The 23,248-nt window shown below is 45.3% G+C and overlaps 1 protein-coding gene across 1 annotated transcript; it reads right to left on the reverse strand.

Moving 5' to 3' along the window:
- Positions 1-1,494: 1,494 nt before the first annotated feature.
- LOC135818786 (uncharacterized) lies at positions 1,495-3,983 on the reverse strand. Its single transcript, XM_065332034.1, has one exon. It carries the CDS (start codon positions 3,680-3,682, stop codon positions 2,714-2,716), a length of 969 nt encoding a protein of 322 aa, XP_065188106.1. The 5' UTR covers positions 3,683-3,983; the 3' UTR covers positions 1,495-2,713.
- Between the last annotated feature and the right edge of the window lie 19,265 nt (positions 3,984-23,248).

Raw genomic sequence — 23,248 nt, forward strand, 5'->3', positions numbered from 1 at the left:
GAGGCGTGGAGCAATAGTTATTATCTCTCAACGGAAGTGTCCTTGCTGGTGTCTGTATGGTTCGGCTGAAGAGCGCGTGGTTGTGATGAGTTGGGAATGCAATGAATTGAAAATATGGCCGAAAACTCTGTCGCAATATTTAGTTCTGTAGTATGAATGTAGTGTCGAACATGTAGGTGATTATATTGCACGACTGAAACTGCAGTAAGTTGGTTAGAGACGGGCACCATGACGAAGAGGTCGGGACCGTTTTGAAGAGTGGTGTAGAACTGTGTGAGAAATAAAGTGCCTAAGGGGGCATCTCCACAACCTTTAGAACAATCTGTAACATTCACACATAAAGTATAGAGGAAGCTGTGATGCGACCTCCCTTCTCACGTGTAATCAACGTCACTAGATAAGCGATGCATCCAAAAGTGGCACTGTGAACACAGAAAGATAGCAATGTAGAGAAGAGGAGGACCACAGCGCAACCTTAGACATAGACGATCAGTAGATACATCCACATATCCTTGGAGTGGAAGCTCAATGATATACCCTCATATACATCGGTGGTAGTATAGCACAATATCCTCAAGCTCAAAAAGCATTAAATTCGTACAATGGCATGGAAACTAGCGCTGTCAAAATCATAACAAGGAGGACGAGCTGAAGTCACATTAGACCAATGTCACTTCAGCTCATCCTCCTTGTCGTGAAATCAAATTTATGCCCCAGTACCTTTAACGAATTTACCCCCCCCCCCCCTTCCATTCCTGTCCTTCCATATGTTACTCCCCACCTTTCAGGATAATGTAAGCACTTCTAATTGCAGTTCGAAAAATGTTGACCACATTAGTACCACGGCCATCAGTATAATTATCACATAGCAAAAGTCTCTAGAACATTTTCTTTGCACGGTTCTCCACACCGCAGGATTGTCACTGACCATTTAGATAGGTAGCAACGGTGGTAAGGCCGAGTTTACATGACACCGCTGGGGGCGAAAACGCAAAAACATCCTTTGGGATGGATGGTTCATTCACACGGTACGCGGAGGAAAACGTAAAAGTTGTACACCCAAACCGGAAGGAAACCAAAACGCTGGCCAAAGGGAAAAATTTGGAAAAGGAAATGTTCTGCTGGAAATATTTCTTTAGTTTTCGCCCGTACACGCGGATCCGATGTATCCGACAATCAAAACAATTATTTTTTAAATGTTTATCATGTGAGGAGTGCTATGATGTGATTTGATTTCAACTATACGTTGAGTGTGACTGGTGCTTCCACGATAACACTTGGCACATGACGTGCTTTGGTGGATCCTTGGCTCCTGCGTAGATGCGCGAAAACGATACAAACGGGGACCGCGCCGCGGCCCGAATCAGCTTTGGTCATGTACACGTACGAAAACTAGCAAAGAAATGCGAGACTGAAAACGGAAAACTGGCCGTGCGTTGTCGTGTAAACGCAGCCTAAATGCCGATTCATAGTTCATTTCGCATACGTGGTGTTGTGAATGTGGGTCAAGAGCGCAGTGTGGAGAGGTAGACGGTTTGTTTAAAGAAAATTTGTGATTATTCTTTTAATCTCCCCAACAACAGTCCAGGTCAAGTTCCAGGAAATATTGACAAAGTCGTCCCTACGAAGTAAGCCCGCAAAACGTGCCACGCATCCTAATGACGCAACAGCCAAATTAACCACCTTGAAATCCAGCTACTGTCAATTTGTGGAACTGGGATGAGTCGGAACTCTAGTCCCACCGACAATTAGCTTCCCACTAAAAATATGAAGACGTTGTGTTTACGAACACAGCTCTTCAGGATCATGACAAACAAACATAAGACATAACATGCTTATGACTACAAGAGGGACACAGCAAACATGTAGGCTACCAAATTCCGTTAGGTGACCATGGTTACAGGAGACTCAGCGGACGCCATAATTATAATGAAAACGAATTCCGCATTGACGTGTTATGCTAGTGAAAGTATCTAGCCTGTTTAACAACAGAAACAAATCTTTAAATTATAGATCTGAGACACACTTCAAGAAAAGACAGGAATAGGACGAGCAAGACAGTCATACAATGTGTGTGTCAATTTTGATCTTTTCATCCGAATGCCTATCGGTGGGGCAAACTGAAGGTCGTTAATTATTATGGGCTAGAGAACAGTAGCAACTAACCAGCTATTTAAAATTTCACTTATCACCTTATTTGTCATAACGCTGATTTATTGTGAGTGCTAGCTGTGTGTATTAAGTGGAGGGCAGAGCATTGATTAGGATGTGAACGGTGGGACTAAGCTGCAGCCAATCAGTCTTCAGGGAGTCGACGATCACGCGCAGAAGAGGTAGCTTTTTTGTTTTGGAAATCTTCTCAGTGGTGAAGCCAGATGCAAAGTTTACATCGCTTTGTATCATAATTCTGCTTCTCAGTCTAATGATGGTGGTTGCGGGGGTAAGGCCGTTTGTTAAGCGCGCATTGCTGGGATTTTGGTGTCCGTGAAAGTGGCTGCTGCTGATGCTGTGGTGTTGACGGTGCTGGGACATGCTGCTCTAGTGGTTGCGCGAATGCACCATCTGCTTCTGAAGCTTGTCCCTTGGCCTTGATAGGTGTTCCTACTGGTGAGGTCTCTGCTGTAACGGCTGTTGAAAGTTCCAGAAACTCGTTCTCAGTCTTCGATGCACTCTCACTACCTGATGATGGAGAGTTAGGACACAACTCAGGCTCTCACTGATCAGATATGGAGAATGGTGAACCCTCACTTTCGCCCGTTGGGGATCCTGGATTCACTTCGAGAGAACTGGTTGGAGAAGGTATAGTATAATTTTCCTCGTCACTTCCTTCAGATTCATCGTCATGATGATCATCTGCCACATTGGCCACTGCAGCATTGTTATGGCTAGCATGACGACGTTGTAGATGTCTCCTCACTGAACTCGCGTGCTTATATTGTTTGGAACAACCAGGCTTAGGAGTACATTTGAGATATTTGTCTGTGTGCGTTACTTTGTGGTCTCTGAGAGACGTGTGAAAAGCAAATGCCTGATGATGTGCAGTTGGGGAAGGATTAACGATCGGGCTAGGCTGTGCAGTCTGGGTAGGGTGTGCAGTCCGTGTCGGCTGTAAAGTCTGGGTAGGCTGTGCGGTCTGGGTAGGCTGTGCAGTCTGGTTAGGCTGTGCAGCCTCGGTAGGCTGTGCAGACTGGGTAGGTTGTGCAATCTGGGTAGGCTGTGCAGTCTGGGTAGGCTGTGCAGTCTGGGTAGGCTGTGTAGTCTGGGTAGGCTGTGCAGTCTGGGAAGGCTGTGCAGTCTGGGTAGGCTGTGTAGTCGGGGTAGGTTGTGCCGCCTGGGTAGGCTGTGCAGTCCTCGTAGGCTGTGCAGTCAGGGTAGGCTTTGCAGTCTGGGTAGGCTGTGCAGTCTGGGTAGGCTGTGGAGTCTGGGTAGGCTGTACCGTCTGGGTAGGCTGAGCAGTCTGGATAGGTTGTGCCGTTTTGGTAGGCTGTATAGTCTGGGTAGGCAGTGAAGTATGAACAATTTTGCCAGGCTGGACTTGCTGGGCAGGCTGAACGGTCTGGGCAGGCTGAACGTTCTGGCAAGGCTGGATTGTCTGTAGAGGCTGGACACTCTGGACTTCGGGCGACACGGATGCATCAGTGTTACTGTCTCGCAATTCTGACAAATACTCCCATACAGACATCTCTGGTAAATCTCATGGAGAAGCGTAGAGCAAAGTTTACCTTCCTTTATCGTGTTATGAGCTTGGCATCGCTTTAAATTGAGCGTAATAGTTCAGTGGTTCGCCCAGTCGTAATGTCAGCCAGAGAAAACGATACACTGAATTGCTGAGCGAACATCAATTCCTGGTCTGCAATAAGGACAAGCAAACTGGACGGTCAACAATAATGTCACAGAAATTTTCAAAGTCCAGTCGAGCAACCACAACAAAGCAAAAACAAACTATTCTGAACAGGTCGCCTCTGGGATAACTCTCCACATAAACGAACGCATTGACCGTACGATGCTTACTGTCAGCTCCAGGGAAGTTAAGAATGTGTTAAGAAAACGAGTTTCCAGCGCCAATTCTAGCAATCCAAACTGTTCCAGCCTTGCTCCATATTGGCGACTTGCCTCAACATTGGGCAAGAGAAGCAGGCTCGACTTGATATTTTCCCAACTTCCTGCAAGGTTTGTTACGTTAGGAAATAGTGATAGCGGGATAATCGAAACCTCCAGCTTTGTAAGTTACCAGTATTCGGCTGCCATCGCGTCCCTGCTATCTCTTGCTGGTCTTAGCACCTTTTAAATGGTTTTCGTCTGATTATTAATTCAGTTACTGAAAATCAGAGTTACGAGTTCGTTATTATGTCTGTCTACTCCGCTCTTTGCTTTCGGCAAATAGAGCCCTCTACGGACAGTTGATGTACTTCGCATGGTAAAATATGTTGGGCTGTCATTGTACCAAGTAAACTAGTTCCATTAAGGTCGACTTAGAGTTAACGAGAACGTGTTTTTGGTGATTATTTCTGGTGTTGACATCACTCAAGGGATTCTTCAAAAACGAAAAGTAATAATTTTATTGATGTATTGACAATAAGTGTCCTACGTACTCGAGTTATAATACTCGTACAGTGATAATACAGTAACTGGCAGTCAATAATAGCAATTTGCAAGTAATCTAACCAAAAGTGGTATTTAATAAATAAAGAAATTGCTGCAGTAAAGAAAACCTGTGACAATGTCATGTAGAAAGATTATAAACGTCCGAGAAAGTGACTCAATACGACCCTTACAGTGATTCCAAGGTTCAGTGGAAGATTTAACATTCTACAAGTGGTAAAACCGTCCAATCCGGCCTGGTTCAGATGGTAGAAGTTATATAACTCAATTATGAAGTAGACATTGTTAGAGGGATGAGTTTTCTGTTTTGGAACTCTGGACGGTAGTCGTGAGTCCCACAAGTGAATATTCAAGTCCACAGGAATAGCACAAGCACAATACACAATTCGACAACTATCCCCGAAGTCGCACCAACCTCTTCTTCACATTGTTGTCCCCTGCGCGGGCTTTCAAATTAGAAAGTTTGGAGGCAACAACGTTGTGAATGGCCAAAGGTCTTCAGCATTTGTTCAGCACCTCCACCAGCAACAGTGACTCACGCTACGATATGGTTTTCACGAGGAGATTGTCGCGCTGGCAACGGTGCGTCTCTGTAAGTTTGTATCCCTGCTGATGGTTGTGCCTGGCGATCACTATAGAAGTGGTGCTCTTCAGACACATCCTTCCTCAGCCTACTGAATATCAACTGATCAGGGGTGAATTCCCCCCCCCCCCGTTTAAAAAACACTGCGTATTGAGCAGGGAATGGTGCTTTCTTCCAGGTTTGCAGAGTGGCAGGTTCGATGGACTTCTCGTGTGCTCTGGAAGGCAGTCGTGGGTCAGTGAAGTGAGAACTCAAGTCGGCAGGAATAACGCGAGCTCCCACGTATAGAGCAACACACAAGTTCCCATTTCTCCTCAAAGACCATTTTAGTAAAATAAAAGGACCAAGGAACTACAAGGTAAGCTATAATGTCCAGTGGCACTAACACCACCAGATACTTGGCAATCAGCTCATGCGATACCATTGCACAAACTGACCGAAATACGGACGTTCTACAACTAACTAGCTATCAGCTCTACTGCGTTTGGGTTGCGCACTCCAACAGCTTGTAGTTATATGAAAAAAATAGGAGGAGAAGGTGAGCGCGACCACGACAAGTAGGAGCTTAAAGGCTCAGCTGTGAAGGACGTTGGCGGATGTTCATGTATGTCGATGACGATACTGGCAAGACCATTAGTCAATGCGGTCAAACCACGATTCAAAGATGCTTAGCAACATTCATGTAGCACAACTTGCGTGGCTCTAAAGATGCAAAGATCAAATGAAGAGGAAGCTAAGCGAACATGAACCATGACAAACAAAACGTATAAGTTGAATAGTACTGTACCTCGGGTATGGCAATTTATACGGACAATAGGCAACAGTAACAAGCGCCAGATTCACACGACGATCGTTTTGCCGTCTAGATAAGGACGGCTAACCGGCTTTTTTCTCTTTTGTTTTCCGTTCTTTTGATGCTGCTGCCCTATGCCAAACATAACACCCCTACAACTAGAGTGATTGTGGGAGATAAATATATACATACTTATACCTCATTCCATATTCACCCACATACAATTGTCCATCTACATAAGTGGTGAATATTGCTGAATATTCACCGCTTATATTCATCACTTACCTCATATTCGATACATACTGTAAGTGTAAAGAGAGCAGTACTCGGTGCTGCGCTTGATTCCTCTTCAGTCAGCGCACCGGAGCTGCCGAGTGCCCTAGAAAATTTCTACGCTAACTTCCGTAAACAGGACTTTTCTGAGTAGAAACGAAATTCCCTGCTTGCCATCGCCGCTGGATCCGCATGTGAGTCTTGATGATGTGACCAGGTGTGGACAAGTCATCAGCCAACAGTGAGCATCTTCACAGACGGAGCATTCCAGCGAGCAAACAAGGTTTTGGACGCTCCACATGTCAATGGCCCGATGATTGCGGATCAACTGGCAAGCCAGGAATTTCGTTTGTACTCAGAACAGGCGTGTTCGGATGTTCGACGTTAGCGTAGACTTTTCCTACAGTCCATTTCCAAACTATAAACGCGTACCTAGGCAAAAACCGTTATGCCAGCATCTATACCATATAAAATCTGTGATCACTTTGTGCATATTTTTTTCCAACTTGGGCGTCTGTTATCCAATCGTTTGGAAACTATTTGAGAGTAATTGTGGAGCGTTCCTGAGCAATATTCCGAAAACTATTCTCAAAACGTTCAAGCCAAATTTGAAATAATTATTTCAAAAACCCTACGCGTCTATAGTTTTGAGATGGACTGTAGGGCACACAGCAGCTCCGAAGCGCTGCCTGAAAAGAAAAGAAGTGAGGGTAGAACCGCTTGGCTCGCTGTATATAAACCGACTCGCGAATTAGCGCGATGATCGCGGATTGGTCAAATCTTCGCGTGAAACGAAACCTCTCTGGGATTGGCCAAATCTTCGCGCGAAACGAAACCTCTCTAATGATTGGCTCCCGCCACAACGCTGCACGAGCGTGTTCTTCATGGTGATTGGCACGAGCGTGTTCTCCAAGGTCGTCACCTCCCATGCCACTTGCACCAGTACGTGTACACGATCGATTGAACAAGATTCTGAACACGCCGCCCTCCAATTCAAGCAAAGAACACGCCAGTCGGTTTACGACACTGAAGCAACAACGACTTCTGCGTACATGTACATGTATGACCAAAAGAACTCGTGTGTTGGGTTTTAGGGACGAGAGGGTGAATATGGAGAGGTATAAATCTATTATTACCTTCAGCCTCGTGAATATGGGCGAATATTCACTAGGTATTCGCCTCGGTTTGTATACTAGTGAATATTCGCCCATATTCACGAGGCTGAAGGTAATATATATATATACATACACACAAAAGGCGTATACACGTACATACATACACGTACATAGATATGGAAACAAAACATTCATGCATAGTACATAATCGGCATTCTGTGGGTGTATGAAAGAAACATGGAGAATATTGGATATATGCATTTATCAAGTACTTCCTCCGTATACAAAAACTTCGTGACTTTTTTTGAACGGTGCTTTTGAGCAATAACCTGCTCAACGAACGGCGCCAAAGGCTGTCATCGACAACCCACGTCCATGTCGAGATGAGTTTGGTTGATCCCGAACAGATTCTCCACGTACGCCATGCGTGTGAGGACGTTGCCGACAGAAACTCAAGAGTCAAATGAAAAAAAAACTAACATTTACTTGCTTGAAACTGACACAGTGACGAAGTGTAGCTCGTGGCTGGAACACGGAGTCACGCGGCACTCGCTGCCGTGAAACTGGCGAGGCTCGTACTTGCGGTGCGCGGCCCCATATCTACGCAGCGTGAGAACATAGATTTGTTTCGCTCGCACGGCAAGATGAAACATTTCAGTCGTCGTGCAACCAGCGCAGACTTAGGATGAGAATGTCGATGGCCTGGCTTTCTTCGCCTCTCTCCAGTCAGACGCCTCCTTTGTCGCCAAGGGGAATCGCAGGGACCTCCTCGAAGCCATTGTAGAATGCTTGGGAGGATTATCCTGGCGAGAAAATGCGAAGCGTGTGGATGTGCTTGTACGACTCGTTTCACGGCACAATGGAGGTCGCGGGTTGGAACAACTGAATATAGTTGACACCGATTCGTACACAGCTCTAGAGATGAAGAGGACGTAGCCAAAGTCCAGCGTCGGATCATCACTGCAGGTGACAAGAATCTGAACGAAATGCGAGCGGAAGCAGAGTCTGTTGGCGATGCGGAGTCAGCGTCGTCAGGTGACAATGACATGAGCGACGAAGACTCTGAAAAAACTCAATCTCATTCGTCTGAGTTGCATTTTCTTTGTATATAGCTTGTAAACAGGTTAGACAATGCCACGAGTGTTATTCCGAGTCAAACGGAACAATAGGGCTTGAAAGTGCTACGTCACTCCATAGCAATGGCATAGCAACAATTTGAAAAATTCGAAAACTGGATCCACCTGGATCCAGTTTTTGTATGGATCCAAGCACATTTCAAGCGGTCTCACTCACAGCAAGGTGATGTTGCCAGTGAAACTGACTGATTTGGCTAGTGGGGGCGGGGTGACAACTGGTGGCGAAGTAAAAGTTGCACCTGCATACGGCATGAGTGGGTTGCTATGCACCCACATACTGAGGCAATAGCAAAGTCACACCTTAGTGGATCCAAAATAGAAATCTGATGTCAATTTACTACTCCCAGGCCGTTTTTGACGTCATCACTTTCAAGCCCTATTTCAGAGCTGTGCGCAGCTTTCAAAAAAAAGTCACGAAGTTTTTGTATACGGAGGAAGTACCGTTATTGATGGACTTGTTTTCAAGTATTCCAACAACCCTGCCCCCCCCCCCACCCCGCTACCCCCCCCCCCCCCCTCTCCCCACCCTTCATTTCCCTCAGGTCAATCACAACCTCTCACTTTTATTGTGGTTTCAGAATGCGGTCTACTGTACAAACAACAGACAAAAACGAATTCAGACTAAGCAATCATCACCTCCAAAAACAATAACAACAATAAATTTCAACCAATCAGACAGAAAACAAATACCATACATAATCACATGACTATGATGAGAGACGTACATTATTTATATAACTGCGTGAGATGGGTTTCTAATAGTTTTAAATCTTTACAGTTTATTCCAGCCAGGAAATATATTCATGCAGCAACCAATTTCTCGCTTAAAATACAAGACAAGACGGTATTACTTTAAGGTTTGCATGTATAACAGGAGAAACAGGTGCAGGGGAGGAGAGGAGGACAATGACCAAAGACAGGTGCAGGGGAGGAGAGGAGGACAATGACCAAAGACTGCTGGACAAATTGAAATTCTCAGGGAGAAGGTAATTTGCAGTGACGCTCTCCAAGAACCAAAGGCCAACAGGCAAACTCTTTTCTATTCAAGGAGACTCTTTGAACACTATAATTATGGTGAGCAAGTCACGAGTTAGTTTTCACTTATGGTATAAATTGCAGGGGTGTGTATTTTTCTGGCCTTTACAAACTGAAAATCTACATCCACTGTGATTGAGTGGAAACTGGCAAGGTATGGAATGTGATGTGACTTCAATTATTTTGACATTCATCTCGGTGACCTGCGTGCAGGAGTTTGAACTGAGCCAGATGGAAACATCAGGTCTCCGGCCTCTTCTATTAATTTACTTCTTGCCATAGTACTGATCAGCAACCTGCATACTAGTATTGGCCTTCTCAGCCATGACCTTAAATCGTTATTTGTGGTGTAAGAGTTAATCCAGTTTGGAAAAAAAGAGTACTGAGCAGCCAGACGTCATACACTTGAATGAGGTTAGTTCGTATTTGAAGTGAGTGTACATGTGTAGGCGAGCATTCGATGAATTAGTTGAATTGTTGAGCCTTTCTCGCATCCGGTGATAGATCAGGGATATGGACTTTAGAAAGCGTGTCTTTTGTTCCTTGTATGGAAGTCTAAATCGGATTGACGACTATATGTTTTGCCACAGCCAGGATAATTGCATTGGAAGTGGAGTGTGTGATAACCAATGTGCCGTAAAAGCTCATATCTAGTCACGTATTGCCTTCTATCACACCCGTCCCAGTAGCACGTATAGTTGCTGCTTACAGATGTTCCTACGTGTTCCCTTTTGACGTGATCTCTTAGGTCTCCTGCAGTCCGGCAGCGCATGCCACACACTAAACCCTCACCATTGCTCAAACGCCACTTACACTTATGATTTTGATGGGGATGTGCAGTCGGGTACGGATGAACGGTCTGGGTAGGCTGGACGGTCGGGGTAGGTAGCGCAGTCCGTGTCGGCTGTACAGTCAGGGTAGGCTTTGCAGTCTGGGTAAGGTGTGCCGTCTGGGTAGGCTGTGCAGTCAGGGTAAGCTTTGCAGTCTGGGTAGGCTGTGCAGTCTGGGTAGGCTGTGCAGTCTGGGTAGGCTGTGCAGTCTGGGTAGGCTGTGCAGTATGGGTAGGCTGTGCCGTCTGGGTAGGCTGTGCAGTCTGGGTAGGCTGTGCAGTCTGGGTAGGCTGTGCAGTCTGGGTAGGCTTTGCAGTCTGGGTAGGCTGTGCAGTCTGGGTAGGCTGTGGAGTCTGGGTAGGCTGTGCAGTCTGGGAGGTGTGGTCAGGCTGCACTGGTTGTAAACACCTGACCCGAGGGGGAAGCTGGAGCATTGGAGCAGGCTGAACGGTCTGGGCAGGCTGGACTGTCTGGGAAGGCTGGACGATCTGCACATGAGGTGCAGTGTGGGCAGGCTGTAGTGTCTGAACAGGTTGTGGTAGCTGGAAATATGGCACCGAAGTGGGAAAGAGACCCACCGGAACAGGCTGACTGATCTGGGTACTCTGACCGGGCTGGATTTGCTGGAAATGCGGTCTGGCCAGGCTGGACGATCTGCTCAGGCTGGACGATCTGCTCAGGCTGGACGATCTGCTCAGGCTGGACGATCTGCTCAGGCTGGACGATCTGCTCAGGCTGGACGATCTGCTCAGGCTTGACGATCTGCTCAGGCTGGACGATCTGCTCAGGCTGGACGATCTGCTCAGGCTGGACGATCTGCTCAGGCTGGACGATCTGCTCAGGCTGGACGATCTGGGCATGTAGACCAATCTGGCCAGGCTGGACGATCTGGGGAGGCTGTATTGCAGGCATAAACTGTGCGGTCTCGGTAGGCTGATTGATCTGAGCACGCTGAACTATCTGGCTAGGTTGGATGATTGTGGATGGCTGCGGCGTCTGTAGACGCTGGACAATCTGGACTTTTTGCGACACGGATGCCCCAGTGTTACAGACTGGCGATTCTGACCAATCCTCGGATGACGACATCCCTTAAAAATAGGGTGGAGAACCGTTGTGCAAATGTTACACTTCTCTATTGTGGCATGAGCTTGGCATCGCTTTGAAAAGAGCGTTACAGTTCTGTTCAGCCGTAATGTCAGCCGATAAAATTGATATACTGGATTTTTGAGCGAACATCAATTCCTGGTCTACAATAACGACTATCCCTCATGGAGGGTCAACAGTCAAAATAATGTCACATAAATGTCCAAAGTCCTTCGAGCAGCTACAACAAAGCAAAAGGTATTTTGAAAAGGTCGGCTCGGGGATAAATCTCCATATAACCGAACACATTGACCGCACAATGCGTAGTGTGAGCTCCACGTAAGTGAAGAATGTGATAGAAAAACGAGTTTCCAGCGCCAATTCTAGCAATCCAAACTTTGGCTGACTTGCTCTATTGACGACCTCCCTTGACATCGGGCAACAGAAGCAGGCTGTACTTGATAATTTCCCCCTTTCCTGCAAGGTTTGTTACGTTACGAAATATTGATACCGAGATAAGCGAAACCTCGATCCAGCTTTGGAAGTTACCAGTATTCGGCTGCCATCGCCTCCCTGCTACCTCTTGCTGGTGTTAGCACCTTGATTGTTGTTCGTCTGATGATTCATTCAGTTACTGAAACTCAGAGATACTGTTCATTCTCATGTCTGTGTACTCCCTTGCTTTCGGCACATTGAGCCCTCCACGGACGGTGGATGAAATTCACATCGTAAAACCCGTTGTTCTGTAATTGTAACAAGTAAACGAGTTCAATTAAAGTCGAATAAAGTGTTTATAAATTGCTGCAGTAAAGAAAATCTGTGACAATTTCATGTAGGAAGAAGACAGACCTCCGAGAAGGTGACTAAATACCACTCTTACTCCGAGTTTCACCGGAACATTCAACATCCTACAAGTGGTAAACCTGTCCAATCCGGCCTGGTTCAGATCGTAGAAGTTATACAACTCAGTTATGAAGTAGACGTTGTTAGAGGGATGCGTTTTCTGTTTCTGTAATCTAAACGGCGGTCGTGAGTCCCACAATCGAGAATTCAAGTCGGTAGAAAGAGCGCAAACTGCCACGTAGGGAGCAACACACAATTCCTTAAAGTATCGCCTTTGTCGCACCAACATCTTCTTCAAATTGTTGTCGCTAGCGCGGGCTTGCAAATTAGATAGTTTGAAGGCAACAACGTTGTGAATGGCCAACGGTCCTCAGCGTTTGTTCAGCACCTCCATGAGCAACACTAACTCACGTTCCTACCTGGTGTTCACGAGGAATTTGTCGCGCTGGCCACGGAGCGTCTCTGTACGTTTTTTATCCTTGGTGATATTTGTGTCAGGCGATCACTATAATTATAAGTGGTTTTCTTCAGGCACATCCTTCCTCAGCCTACTCATGCTCAAGAGATGAGATGTGAATTACCCAGAACACTATGTATTGAGCAGGAGTTGAGCTTTCTCGCAGGTTTGCGGAAGGTTAGGTTTAATGAACTTCTCGCGTGCTCTGGATGGCAGTCGTGAGTCAGTCAAGTGAGAATTCAAGTCGGCAGGAATAGCACAAGGTCCCACGTAGGGAGCGACACACAATTCTGTTTTCTCTTCTATAGTGAAGAAAAAGTTACTCTATAATGTCCACTATCACCACCAGTTACTTGACAATCAGCTCATGCGATAACATTGCACAAAATTGACCGGTAGTACTGACGTTCTGCAACTGACTGGCTATACGCTCTAGCGCGTTTGGGTTGCGCACTACAACAGCCTGCCAACTTGGAATGTTCTAAGTTCTATATAAACATACTTCGAAGTACGAGGGGAAGGTGAGCGCAACCCAGACAAGTACGACCTGAAAGTCTCAGCTGTGAAGGACGTTGGCGAATGTTCATGTATGCCGATAACGAGACTGACAATAGCATTAGACAATGCGGTCAAACCACGATTCAAAGATGCTTAGCAACATACATGTAACACACAACTTGCGTGGCACAAAAGATGCAAAGATCAAACGAAGAGGAAGCTAAGCGAACATGAACCATGACAAACAAAACGTATAAGTTAAATAGTACTGTACCTAGGGTATGACAATTTATACGGACAATAGGCAGCAGTAACAAGCGCCAGATTCACACGACGATCGTTTTGCCGTCTAGATAAGGACGGCTAACCGGCTTTTTTTCCTTTTGTTTTCCGTTCTTTTGATGTTGCTGCCTTATGCCACGCATGACACCCCTACGACCACAGTGGTTGTGGGAGATACATACTTATACCTCATTCCATATTCACCCACATACAATTGGCCATCTACATAAGTGGTGAATATTGCTGAATATTCACCGCTTATATTCACCACTTATCTTATATTCAACACTTATCTTATATTCACCACTTATCTTATATTTGGAAGAGAAAAAGACATATGGATACGAGTTAAGAGTAACTCTCCATCACTGTAACATGATACTATATACAGTCAGAAAGTGCAATAACTAGGCACAAAACTGACAGAGTGCTGAAACATTCGACGTCCTGACACCTTGCTTCAACACATCTCCGTATATAGTATCATGATACAGTGATGGAGAGTTACTCTTAACTCGTATCCATATGTCTTTTTCTCTTCCACATTTATCTTATATTCACCACTTATCTTATAATCACCACTTACCTCATATTCACCCCTTACCTCATATTACCACTTACCTCATATTCACCACTTACCTCATATTCACCACTTACCTTATATTCACCACTTACCTCATATTCACCACTTACCTCATATTCACCACTTACCTTATATTCACCACTTACCTCATATTCACCACTTACCTCATAATCACCACTTACCGTATTTTTCCGGTTGTAAGTCGACCTTTTGCAACTAAAAATAGAAGGAGAAAGTGTGGGACTTACAACCGGGATTCGACTTATAACCGGGAACTATCAGTATCTTACAAAAAAATGACCTGTACTGCATGCACGAGTGCACCATGTGTACACATTTTGCCAGTTTATTGGTCTTTTTCAAGGATTGGGACGTTATACCCTCCAATAAGGAATGTTTACATGATTTGTTGATGTGTAAGTAGCAGGGAGTGGTTAGTAGTGCTTCTTTGGGTGAAAACTTTAAAACGTAGAATTGAGACCTCAGGATACGGGGGTCGACCTATAACCGGGGTCGACTTACAACCGGTAAAATACATAACCCCATAATCACCACTTACCTCATATTCACCACTTACCTCATATTCACCACTTACCTTATATTCGATACATACTGTAAGTGTAAAGAGAGCAGTACTCGTTGCTGCGCTTGATTCCTCTTCAGTCAGCGCACCGGAGCTGCCGAGTGCCCTAGAAAATTTCTGCGCTAACTTCCGTAAACAGGACTTTTCTGAGTAGAAACGAAATTCCTTGCTTGCCATTGCCGCTGGATCCGCATGTGACCGAGTGCTGCCAAGTCATCAGCCAACAGTGAGCATCTTCACAGACGGAGCATTTCAGCGAGCAAACAAGGTTTTTGACGCTCAACATGTCAATGGCCCGATGATTGCGGATCAACCGGCAAGCCAGGAATTTCGTTTGTACTCAGAACAGCCCTGTTCGGACGTTAGACGTTAGCGAAGACTTTTCCTACAGTCCATTTCAAAACTATAAACGCGTACCTAGGCAAAAACCGTTATGCCAGCATCTATACCATAATTATAAAATCTGCGATCACTTTGTGCATATTTTTTTCCAAATTGGGCGTCTGTTATCCAATCGTTTAGAAACTAACTATATGAAAGTAATTGTGGAGCGGTCCTGAGCAATATTCCGAAAACTATTCTCGAAAGGTTCCAGCCAAATTTGAAATATTTCAAAAACCCTACGCATCTATAGTTTTGAAATGGACTGTAGGGCACACAGCAGCTCCAAAGCGCTGCCTGAAAAGAAAAGAAGTGAGGGTAGAACCGCTTGGCTCGCTGTTTATAAACCGACGGGCGAATTAGCGCGATGATCGCGGATTGGTCAAATCTTCCCGTGAAACGAAACCTCTCTGGGATTGGCCAAATCTTCGCGCGAAATGAAACCTCTCTAATGATTGGCTCCCGCCACAACGCTGCACGAGCGTGTTCTTCATGGTGAATGGCACGAGCGCGTTCTCCAAGGCCGTCACCTCTCATGCCACATGCACCAGTATGTGTACACGATCGATTGAACAAGATTCTGAACACGCCGCCCTCCAATTCAAGCAAAGAACACGCCAGTCGGTTTACGACACTGAAGCAACAACGACTTCTGCGTACATGTACATGTATGACCAACAGTACTCGTTTGTTGGGTTTCAGGGACGAGAGGGTGAATATTGAGAGGTATAAATCTATTATTACCTTCAGCCTCGTGAATATGGGCGAATAGTCACTAGTTATTCGCCTCGGTTTGTATACTAGTGAATATTCGCCCATATTCACGAGGCTGAAGGTAATATATATATACATACACACAAAAGGCGTATACACGTACATACATACACGTACATAGATAAGGAAACAAAACATTCATGCATAGTACATAATCGGCATTCTGTGAGTGTATGAAAGAAACATGGAGGGTATTGAATATATGCATTTATCAAGTACCGTTATTGATGGACTTGTTTTCAAGCATTCCAACCCCTGCCCCCCCCCCTCGCCCCCCCCCCCTCTCCCCACCCTTCATTTCCCTCAGGTCAATCACAACCTCTCACTTTTATTATGGTTTTAAAATGGGGTCTACTGTACAAACAACAGACAAAAACGAATTCAGACTAAGCAATCATCACCTACAAAAACAATAACAACAATAAATTTCAACCAATCAGACAGAAAACAAATACCATACATAATCACATGACTATGATGAGAGACGTACATTATATAACTGCGTAAGATGGGTTTCTAATAGTTTTAAATCTTTACAGTTTATTCCAGCCAGGAAATATATTCATGCAACAACCAATTTCCCGCTTAAAATAAAAGACAAGACTTTAAGGTTTACATGTATAAGAGGAGAGACAGGTGCAGGGGAGGAGAGCAGGGCAATGACCAAAGACAGGTGCGGGGGAGGAGAGGAGGACAATGGCCAAAGACTGCTGTACAAATTGAAATACTCAGGGAGAAGGTAATTTGCAGTGACGGTCTCTAAGAACTAAAGGCCAACAGGCAAACTCTTTTCTATTCAAGGAGACTCTTTGAACATTATAATTATGGTGAGCAAGTCACGAGTTAGTTTTCACCTATGGTGTAAATTGCAGGGGTGTGTATTATTCTGGCCTTTACAAACTGAAAATCTACATCCACTGTGACTGAGTGGAAACTGGCAAGGTATGGAATGTGAAGTGACTTCAATTATTTTGACATTCATCTCGGTGACCTGCATGCAGGTGTTTGAACTGAGCCAGATGTAAATTTTAGGTCTCCGGCCTCTTCTATAAATGCTGTTCCTTCTCAGCCATGACCTGAAATCATTATTGGGTGGTGTAAGATTTAATCCAGTTTGGAAAAAAGAGTACTGAGCAGCCAGACGTCATACACTTGAATGAGGTTAGTTCATATTCGAAGTGGGTGTACATGTGTAGGTGTGGATTCGATGAATTAGTTGCACTGTTGATCCTTTCTTGCATCCGGTGATAGATCAGGGATATGAACTTTAAACAGTGTGTCCTTTGTCACGTTTATGTTTGTCCAAATCAAATTGCCGAGTATATGAGTTACCACAGCCAGGACACGTGCATTGGATGGGTCTTATGTGATATAGGCAATGTGCAGTAGTAGGCGATACCTCTCGCTTACCGTATACTCACATCCCTGCCAGGGGCAAGGATAACGATAGTGTCTTCCGAATCCTACGTGTTCCTTTTCGATGTGATCTGCTAGGTGACTGGTCTCCTGCAGTCCGACAGTGCACCGCACACACTAAACCCTCACCATTGTTCAAACGCCACTTACACTCATGATTTTGATGATGATGTGCAGTCAGGGCAGGATGAATGCTCGGGGTAGGCTGTAATGTCTGGGTAGGCTGCACGGTCTGGCCAAGGGGCTGGACTCTCTGTGTAGACTGCAATGCCTGTTGATCCTGAAACGGGTAGCAAAGCGGCGTTGTTTGTATACCATGGGACAGATCTTGAAGTGACACTGGGTGTTGGTCCTGAGACAGCGGCATTGCCTCCTGTTCCAGAGGCCGGTGTCGAAGCCGCAGTGTCTGTTCCTCAGGAGATGGGTGTCTATGCGACACTGTCCGTTCATCCGAAGACGGATGTTTTAGCTGTAATGTCGGTTGATCCTGGTTCGTAGGTAAACCCTGAAATGTTTGTTTATGATGTGACCTTGCGTCCTGGAACGTCAGTTCACGCTGCAATGTCTGTTGTGGCTGTAGAGTAGGCTAATATGACTCAGAATACAAACTCTGAAACATCGGTGAGACTTGGGCTTCCTGTCGATGCTGAGAAGGATATTCAAGCGCCAGTGCCAGTTGTTCCTGAGACTGGTGTCGCAGCCGCGGTGTTTGTTGATTCTGAGGTGCATGTTGTAGCCGCAATGTCAGCCTATCCTGGTTCGTAGATAAAGCCTGAAATGTTTCATTGTGATGGAACCTCGAGTTCTGGAACGTCAGTTGAGGCTGCAATGTCTGTTGAGGCTGTTGCGTAGGTTGATGTGAAGCATAATTCTGACCCTTAGCCATGGACTGGTATTGGACGTCCTGTCGATCCTGAGAAGGATGTGGAAGCGGCATTGCCTGTTCCTCCTGAGGCGGGTGCCGAAGCCTCAGTGTCTTTTCGTCTCGAGACGGGTGTCCAAACGGTACTGTCTGTTGATCCCAAGACGGACAATAATATGCTGAACAGAATTCAATATCCGCTTCTCTCACATTAGTAAAAACTGTGCTGCCCTTCGAACACGGTTGTCTGAGTTCAGAATGATTTGATCTGAAGTGATATGCAAGAAAATGAAAACTAGAAGTAACCAAAGTACTGTCGAGTGGAAACGATCAAGAAAAATCCTTTTTTCTAATGCTCAGGATGGTGGTAAATCTCCTACCTATTCATTATTCAACCAGAGTATTGGAACCCTACATAGGTTAAGTTTAATGCACGTGAAACAAGCCCTCCCTTAGAACGTGAAACAAGCCCTCCCTTAGAACGTGAAACAAGCCCTCCCTTAGAACGTGAAACAAGCCCTCCCTTAGAACGTGAAACAAGCCCTCCCTTAGAACGTGAAACAAGCCCTCCCTTAGAACGTGAAACAAGCCCTCCCTTAGAACGTGAAACAAGCCCTCCCTTAGAACGTTAGACATGAATACTGCACTTAAGAGAAGCGCAGAAATAATCCGAGGATGGCATCACGTGCCGCTCTTGCAAACCTATGAGGCCTCATGTTCCGTCCTATCCAAAATATATTACCGCAATTCTAGCTCCATTCTAGCGCGGTGAGACTTCTTTCCATTTTTGAATGTCCTGTATGATTATGACGTAATCCTACGTAGACAGCGATTAGGCTGTTGGTAGAAAACAGAGATGAGACCTTCTTCACTTAATGTGCTCTTTTCATGTACCCTGTGGGTTACTAGTCTGTAGGTGAAATTAGAGCCACAAGACATGCAGGTTTTCTGACTGGAGAGCAAGAGTCCCCCATCGGGCGTGACAATGACACTGATGGAGAGAAAACTGTTGGTAAAGGAGTTCTGAGCGACCGAACGTCATTTACTGGGAATATTGGTATTGTTGTTGTAAAGAGCATACTTCACAATCTCTAAAGGTTGTCATTCTAATCATATCGCATCTATGCATTGGAATTGTCCACAACGAAAGCCATACTGCATCAGTTTGTTTCTGTCATGCACACCTCGCTTTAGGTGATTTGTTTTGAGTAAAGTGGTGCATTCACTGTATTCTCACCTCAGCCAGATATCGTTTCAACATCCTGAGCTTGTCAGCGAATAGAATCATTCTTGAAGCCAAGCTGAAGGCACAGATTACCGGAACGCTACTGGCTTTATATCATAGTCTGGAAGAGTTTGGAAAGCAAAAATACCTTACAAAACGTTCGTTCCCAGAGCATTATTTTGTGGGTGAGATTCTTTTTGCAAGCTTAACTGCAGAACAACAAAAGGCCGGAAGGTTTACGATCCGCACCCACACTCTCTACTGTTAAGAGGAAATGCCAATGGTGGTTGGTTGGGGGCCTCTCTTCCATGTGCACAATATCGCCCAAAAGACAATCGCACGGACAGGAGGGGGATGGGGATTTTTCCACCACTTGAACTCCGCTGAACTATTTACATCATATATCAATAAGGTAGAAAGTATTTATGGTGTAGTGTTCCTGGAATGAATATATTCACTAAAATAATTTATATGTTACCAAGGGTAGTGAAGATTACGGAAAATGCAGAATGTTTCAATTCTAACGCTGTGTTCGTTTCTGATGTACCCCCGTGCCTTCTCTGAACCTCTGCTCTTGGTTTATGCGTTCATTTTTCTAACCAAACGGTAGATGATAGATCACTCAAACAGTTCAACCAGTTACAAATGGCCTGGATGTGATTTTAGAAGTAATTCCCCTCCATTTTGAAGCAGAAGTTGTTAGACGGTTGTGACTCTTGTTTCCTTTGAATCGCACAAAAAGTATTGGTGGCGCAAGGAGAAGCTTGTCGTTTGGAATGACAAGTGATCATCGCTGCTTTTCCTTGTCAGAGTCAACAATACAGTTTGTTCTGCGGCCATGGGAGTACAGTCAACTTCGCTTATAACAACATTCGGCGGGGCATCAAAAAGTGTTCTTATTCGCGAAGTGTCGTTATACCCGAAGTCTCATTCTATGTATTTCAGTTGGGAGGGAATTTGCTCTGGGCATGGAAATGCTGTCGTTATTCGCGAATTGTCGTTATATCGTTCAATATGATATCGTTCAATTGTCAATAAACATGCTGAATTGTCCGTAATCGTCGAACAACACCACCCTGATGTGATTTGCTTAACTGAAACTTGGCTAGAGCCTACTATACCTTTCTGTATTCCGGGATACCTAACCTATCGGCGAGACAGACCGCCTTGTGAAAACAAGTCTGGCACTACCTCCCGGGCATACGGTGGTGTTGCAATCCTTGTTCTGGAACACCGTTTTAGATCCATACGATATCGCCCGGATCTACTCCGTCCTATGTGTGAGGCTGTATGGGTCCAGCTCACGCCCAGGTCAAGCCGTACTGAACCAATTGTCGTTTGCTGTACGTATCGACCGCCTTCAACCAGGAGCTTGGACATAACTCGCTACTGCGACATGATTGGTGATTCTCTCAGGATGATTCCTGTATCGTCCTCTCACGTCATCATTGCTGGAGATTTGAATGGAAAAAACAGCCTCTGGTGCTCAACAGACCATACATGCCCTGCTGGTGCTGCAATACAACGAGAGTTTGGCTGCTTTGGTCTTCAACAACTGGTCGCCACAAACACGCACACCGCACCTTCAGGCAACCAGGCATGCTTGGACCTCATCTTCAGCAATCGTAGCCAACTAGTGTCGTCCATAGACACAGCCTGTGCTCTGGGTGCATCGGATCACCTCCTCGTTTCATGCCAGTTTGATATCCCCATGGACCCGCTTCCCTCTTGTGCTTCATCCAGGGATTTTGTGCAGTCATCTTCTGCCCGTAAGTACAATTTTAAGAGAGTGACACCTACCACATGGGCGGGTATTAATGATGATCTAGCGGCAGTTGCCTGGCATACGGTTGTTACGTCAGATGTGGACGAATCACTTGCAAATATTCAGACTGTTCTAGACCGCATCTTTACGCAGCACATTAGTGTGCAGCACTACGACCGTTGCTCCATCAGGGATACAGGGAGATCACGCCTGTCGAAACAACTTCCGCCCTGGATTAATGCGGAATTGAAAGGTGCTATCCGTCACAAGGCGGAACTTCACAGTCGGAGTAGGAAGTACCCAAGTCCTGTCAACAAATATCTGTTTAAAAAGCAACGAAATATTGTGAGGTCGCTGTCCCGGAAATGTCACCGGGAGTATATCCGAAAGCTGCAGGTCCTGATTTGCGATACCAGTAATCACCCTTCATTGCATCAATTCATTCGCATGCAGAGATCTTCGGGAAATAGCCCTGGAATACCTGACCTCGCATCAAATGGAAAGTTGGCAGCAGACCCTGCAGCTAAAGCTGCAGCTTTGAACGAGCAATTTGCATCAGTGGCGGTTGTTGACGACCCGCGCATACCATTGCCGTCCTTAGACCAACACCCTTGCCTCCCGAATGCGTTTCGTGCTCCGATAATAACCACAGCTGGAGTGCGCAAAGCTATTGCGAAGCTTAAGCTTAACAAATCGCCTGGTATGGACGGCATTTCCAGTGAAGTTGTTAAGGCTCTAGCACCATCATTATCATATCCTTTATGTCTTTTATTTAATTTGTCTTTCAGAAAAGGGAAGTTTCCATCGGCATGGAAAGTGGCCAAAATAACGCCGATATTTAAGGGCAAAGGTAGTAAAGCTACTCCTGGAAATTACAGGCCAATCTCTCTCTTATCATGCATTTCAAAATTATGTGAACGAATATTTTATGATCAGTTGTATAGCCATGTTGCCCCTGCCATTCACCCTGCTCAGTCTGGCTTTCGTCGTGGAGACTCGACTTCACTGCAGCTGACTCGCCTTGTACAGGACATTATCGGAGCAAGAGCAGAAAAGTTGTACACGGGCATTTGCTTCTTCGATCTTGCAAAGGCGTTCGACACAGTGTGGCATAGAGGTCTCTTGAGGAAGCTTCAAGTCATATTTAATATCTCTGACACACCGTTGAAGTGGATAGAGAGCTATCTTTCTGGGAGAAGCCAGTTTGTGTCCGTGTCGGGAGCAGACTCTCCAAAGCTACCCGTGCTGTCGGGGGTGCCTCAGGGCTCAATTCTTGGACCATTGCTTTTTGTTTTGTATGTTAATGATCTACCAAGTCATGTTTCTGGAATGTCATTGTTTGCTGACGACACAGCTGCTTTGCGCCACAGTAAAACTGTCAAACAGCTTGAGTCAGAGTTGCAAGACGCGATAAATATGATTGTCACCTGGATGTCCAGTTGGAGGCTTCAGGCAAACGTTTCAAAAACCAGAGTACTGTTTCTAACAGATTCTGCCTCAATGTTTAAGTTCACCTTTCCCAATTCACCCACAGAAATTCAGACGGTAAAGGAGCACAAACACCTAGGGGTAATGTTCGATTCATCCATGTCCTGGTCGGCTCATGTAGATTACATTTGTAATAAAGTCAGCCGTGCTCTTGGCTATATTAAAAGTCATTGTAAACATCTCTCTATTCCGTGCCGTTCCGCTATATATAAAATTTATCTCCTTCCATTGTTTGAATATGCTGCCACAGCCTGGTGTGGCCTAGCTAAGGTCTTATCCGATTCCATTGAAGTTCATCATAAGAAAGTTCTAAAAATTTTGTTCTCGAAGAAACCTTCCGTTCCCTCCAATGAGTTGTACTTATTAGCTCAGACTACTCCGTTAGAGCAACGCCGACTAACTTGCCTCTGTATATTGGTTCATCGAATTCTCTTGGGTTGTGTTCCTGAACATATAAAGCCTTATAACTGGTTTGTCTCGGGCCGCTCAACCAGAAACAAAGTGTCTCTTCCCAAGGCCAAGTCAACGCAATTCACAAGATCGCCATTCTTCCAGGGCTACTGTGCATGGCTACAACTTCCCGAATCAGTGAAGACTTCTGCATCATTGAAAGAATTTAAAGTGAATCTGAGGGCCTGCTG

The sequence above is a fragment of the Sycon ciliatum genome, chromosome 6 (genome assembly GCF_964019385.1).
Source record: "Sycon ciliatum chromosome 6, ocSycCili1.1, whole genome shotgun sequence".
Taxonomy (NCBI): Eukaryota; Metazoa; Porifera; class Calcarea; order Leucosolenida; family Sycettidae; genus Sycon; species Sycon ciliatum.

What these genes read in the sequence shown, in the direction of transcription:
- LOC135818786 (XM_065332034.1), bottom strand. Translation starts at nt 3,682, where the DNA reads ATGTCTGTATGGGAGTATTTGTCAGAATTGCGAGACAGTAACACTGAT.